At 55.1% G+C, this 4,195-nt stretch overlaps 1 protein-coding gene across 1 annotated transcript in view; it reads right to left on the bottom strand.

Annotated features, from left to right (window-relative positions):
* LOC139402195 (protein phosphatase 1 regulatory subunit 29-like) overlaps positions 1 to 3,928 on the bottom strand; it is a 3,964-nt gene extending 36 nt beyond the window's left edge. The window contains exons 1-3 of the mRNA XM_071146297.1: positions 3,331 to 3,928; positions 3,159 to 3,260; positions 1 to 3,004 (exon numbers count right to left, since the gene is read on the bottom strand). The exon at positions 1 to 3,004 is cut by the window's left edge and continues 36 nt beyond it. Coding sequence (XP_071002398.1) covers positions 608 to 3,004; positions 3,159 to 3,260; positions 3,331 to 3,693 — 2,862 coding nt within the window. The 5' untranslated portion in view covers positions 3,694 to 3,928 and the 3' untranslated portion in view covers positions 1 to 607. The remainder of the gene's footprint in view (positions 3,005 to 3,158; positions 3,261 to 3,330) is intronic.
* Between the last annotated feature and the right edge of the window lie 267 nt (positions 3,929 to 4,195).

Here is a 4,195-nt window from a genome sequence, read left to right as displayed (position 1 = left end):
TCTGTCTCACCAACACAGACACACACATTATCTCCGCGCCCTACATGCGCCCAAAAACATGTGTAGGAGTTTAGACTGACTCATACACACACACACACAAAAACACTGACACACACACATACAGTACACTCGATGACACACGCATACACTCAATGCAGACACAAACAGGCGATACGTCATCTGATTTCCTGTCTCTACACACAGATGAAAGTGTGGCACAGAGAATGACACTCCAACAGGTGAATTCCACATGAAGTGTTCACTGAATACTGATTGGATGGTTGGCCTGGGCTCCCTGTCTCTAATTATAACTGTAAAGACGATGAGCAGGTTCCAGAAGTAGTCCTACAGTCCACAATGACCCTGCTGTACTGTCATCTCTCTCAGCTCTGGTCCTGCTGATGATAACATGTTTTGACATGGATCAATGAAACCTACTGTAAATGAGTCAGACTCAACTTAACTCTTTCACCACCCTCATTCATTTCATTTTCTCTCTTTTCTTTCGGCTGGCATCTCAAATTGGCAGTTCACCGGGATCAACAAGAGACCCTTTACTCAAAACTCAAATTCCCACAATGTCTCACTCTCACTTCCTGTCTTCCTTTCACAGCTTCTGCTGGGCTGACACGCCCTTCCAGTAGTCGAGGATGTCGTGGAGGTCCTCCCCTTTGGCAAACTGCACCTTCTTCCTTAAGGCGTTCCCGGCCGTGACGTAGCATGACTCATCCCTCTGGCCCTTCCTGTAGGGCCGGAACCTCTCCCAGATCCTCAGAGAGCTCTCTGAGGAATACTCAGGGCTGGAGGAGTACCCGGAGTAGTTTTGGTGGCGGGAGGGCGAGAGCTGCGAGTAGGAGGCGGCGTCACGGCGGGAGCGGGTCAGGGGCTTGAGGAAGGAGGCCCTCTGGTGCGGCGAGCCCTGGTGGGAGCCCTCGTAGTACAGAGCTGGGACAGAGTGGCGGTGCTCTGAGCAGTGGTAGTCCTCCTGCTGTTCCTGTCCCTGTCCCTGTCCCTGCTGCTGCTGCTGCTGCTGGTGATGCTGGTTGGTAATACCATCAACACCACCACCACCTCCACTACCACACCCACCACCCCCACCTCCTCCCCCACCGCTCCCCACCAGAGGCAGCCGCTCCAGGGGCTCTCCACACCCCGCGGGGCTGCCTCTCTCCCCTGGGTACTGCTGGCAGGGGTCCGGGCTGCGGGGCTCGTGGATATCCAGGCTGTAGACCCGGCCTCCTCCTCCGGTCCCTCGTTCCCGGTCACGTCCCATGGAGTTGCAGGACGAGGTGCTGCACTGCTTCTTCACGGCACTGATCACCACCGCAGCGTCAGCGCTCATCTGCCTCATGACGGGGCGCACAGCGGACGCAGGAGGAGGCGGCCGGTAGGGTGGCGACACAAACCCCCCGCCACTGATCCCCGGACGCTCCGAGAGAGGGACGGAGAAGGGGAGCGGCGGTGGAGGGGGGATCTTGGTGGTAGGGGAGGGCAGGCCCGGGCAGGTCTCAGTGATGCCGGGGGAAAGAGGGATGAGGCCACGGGTCAAGGAGGAGGTGCAGGTGGGTGGAGGGGAGGTGGGGTAGGAGGTGGTGGTGGTGGCGGAAGAGGCAGTGGAGGAGGCGGCCATGACAGAGTCCAGCTTCAGGGCGTCGATGCAGTTATTGATGATCTGGTTGACCTTATCCACCTCCATGGCGATGGTGGAGATCTCCGAGGCCGAGCCTCGCCCGTCATCGTCCGAATCCTCCCCCACGTCCGTCCCGTCCTCTTCTCTTAGATCCTCATCCTTCATCCCTCCCTGTCCTCCTGTCCTCCCTCCATCTCTCATCACCCCCTCCGTCCTTACATCCATGTAGTTGCCTTTGCTGGTCAGCATGGCCTCAGAGAAGGCGGTGGGCATCTTATCCTGAGGGATGGAGGAGAGTCTGGAGGAAGAGGTGTTGGCGGAGTGAAGCATGCCCGAGGAGGAGGCAGACATTGGTAGCTTGCCCCCGTGCGTGTGGTGCTGGTACTGGTGGTGGCCCTGACCCTGGGCCTGCTCCTGGAGCTTCTGCACCGCAGACGGGTCGTTCCCCACGGCCGCCGCCACCTCCGGGCCATACCTCATTTCTAGAATCGTCTTCTTCACACAGATGGACTTTTGCTTCTCCTCATGCCTCCTCTTCTTCCTCAGACAATAGTAGATGAGGCCCAGGATGCAGAGCATCCCGATGAGGCAGCCCACGATGGTCATTATGTAGTGGGTGGTGGTGGAAGGTGTTGGCGGCATGTCGTCGGGGTTCTGGGCTCGGGTGGAGAACTGGAGACAGGTGTGGTTGTAGCGCTGGGAGGTCCGGATGGAGGCCACGCAGAAGGTATAGTTGGTGTGTGGCTTGAGCTTGTTCAGTGTGATCATCTCCTTCTTGAGCTTCAGGTTCATGACATCAGAGACAAAGGTGTTATTGTACTGCACCAGGATGTACATCTTGCTGTAAGGTCTGGGGATCTGGACCATGATAGAGGCCGTGAAGAGGGACACGTGGTGGAGCTTGATGCTGGGGCTGAAGCTGTGCTCCGTGGAGGAAGACGAGGTGGTGGGTTGGTGGTACGGACCCACACGGTCAAACATGTCCGGGCCCATTCCGGAGGAATCTGAGTCTGGCGGGAGAGACGTCATCCCGGGGATGAAGACCCCATCCCGGCAGACAGAGGACAGAATCGTCCGAGCGTTGTGCCCGGCGTGGCCGGACGCGATGGGACTCAGGAGTGGGTAGCCAAACATCTCCCTGGGGGTCTCGCACTGGAGCCGGTCGTAGGTGTGTGTGACGTTATTGAAGGCCTCCAGCCAGGTGAGGAAGTTGTACAAGTCACAGCCACAATGGAAGGGGTTCCCAGCCAGCTCACACACCATGAGGCGATTCAAAATGGTAAAGGTGGAGGGGTCGAGGCGGGCCAGCTTATTGGACGACAGGTCAATGCTGTTGAGACTGAGGCACTCATCCAATGCATTGTTGCCAATGACCTTGATGAGAACATACCGAGACAGAAAGCAAAAAATTAAAACAAAATCTGCATCATATTGTACATACAGAATAATATCAATTTATCTTTAGCAAATAATAGAATTTAAATTTTTAAAAACTACAGAACTAAACAAAAATCGACCAATGTCACACCTCAATGAGGTTGTGCTGGAGGAAGAGGCACTGCAGCCGGCCCAGGCCCCTCATCATGGCTTCTGTCAGGTTGGTCAGTTTGTTGTAGCCCAGCTGGAGAACCTAGGAGAGAACCAGAAAGGATTACGTTAAGATTAAATCAATCAACCCACTCACCCACCACCCAGTGTACCTGTAGGTTGGCCTGTTGAGCGAAGGCCCCGTCCTCGATGTAGGAGATCTCATTCTTGGTGAGGTTGAGGTCCGTGAGGTTGGTGAAGCGGTACATGGAGGTATAGGGGATCATTTTGAGCTTGTTCTCGTTGAGCCTCAGGTCGTGGACCGTGTTATTGATGTGCTGGGGGATGGTCTCATATGGAGGCTGGTTCTGGCTGCAGATGGCTAGCCACACGTAGCCCTTGTCCCCCTCGATCAGCCAGCAGTCCCCCCAGACCAGGCCCGGAAGGTGGAGGAAGAGGATGAGAGAGGGAAGGATGAGGAGGGTGGGGGTAGATGGAGAGGAAGAGGAGGAGTGAGTGTGAAGCCTGCTGAGCATGATGATGGAGGGAAGAGAAGGAGGAGGAGGACGAATGAAGAGGGAGGTTTTGTTAAGATGGAGGAAACGTGGGACTGAAATAAGGGAAAGCGAGGTTGAGTTTAAAGGAGAAAGAGCGTGGGGGATGGACAGGCGTAGCTAGGTTGTCCTCAGAAAGGGGAGAATGGGTTTAGCTTGGGTGTAGAAAAAGAGGGAGGGGCCTCACACAGTCAGTCACAGCTGTATGGTTGTCATGGTGATTAGCAGAGTCCCCATGTCTTTTCACTTCCTGTTGGACTGCCGTGGGGAGTGAAACAGCTATTCCTCATAATCTCTCCAACAGGAAGTCTTGTTGATTGATCACATAGGAAGTAGCAGGATCCGCTGGCGAGACGTGAGTCTGTGGAAGAGAGGAGAGGAATACCGTGAGGCAACAATAGAGAGGCACATGACAATAATAACATGGAATGAACCAAACAACATAGAACACAAAACACCAGTGTTGCATACAGATGGAGAGTCT

This window comes from Oncorhynchus clarkii, unplaced genomic scaffold (genome assembly GCF_045791955.1).
Source record: "Oncorhynchus clarkii lewisi isolate Uvic-CL-2024 unplaced genomic scaffold, UVic_Ocla_1.0 unplaced_contig_1259_pilon_pilon, whole genome shotgun sequence".
NCBI lineage: Eukaryota > Metazoa > Chordata > Actinopteri > Salmoniformes > Salmonidae > Oncorhynchus > Oncorhynchus clarkii.
Note: the sequence above shows the minus strand (reverse complement) of the source record. Positions and strands in the feature narration are given on the sequence as shown.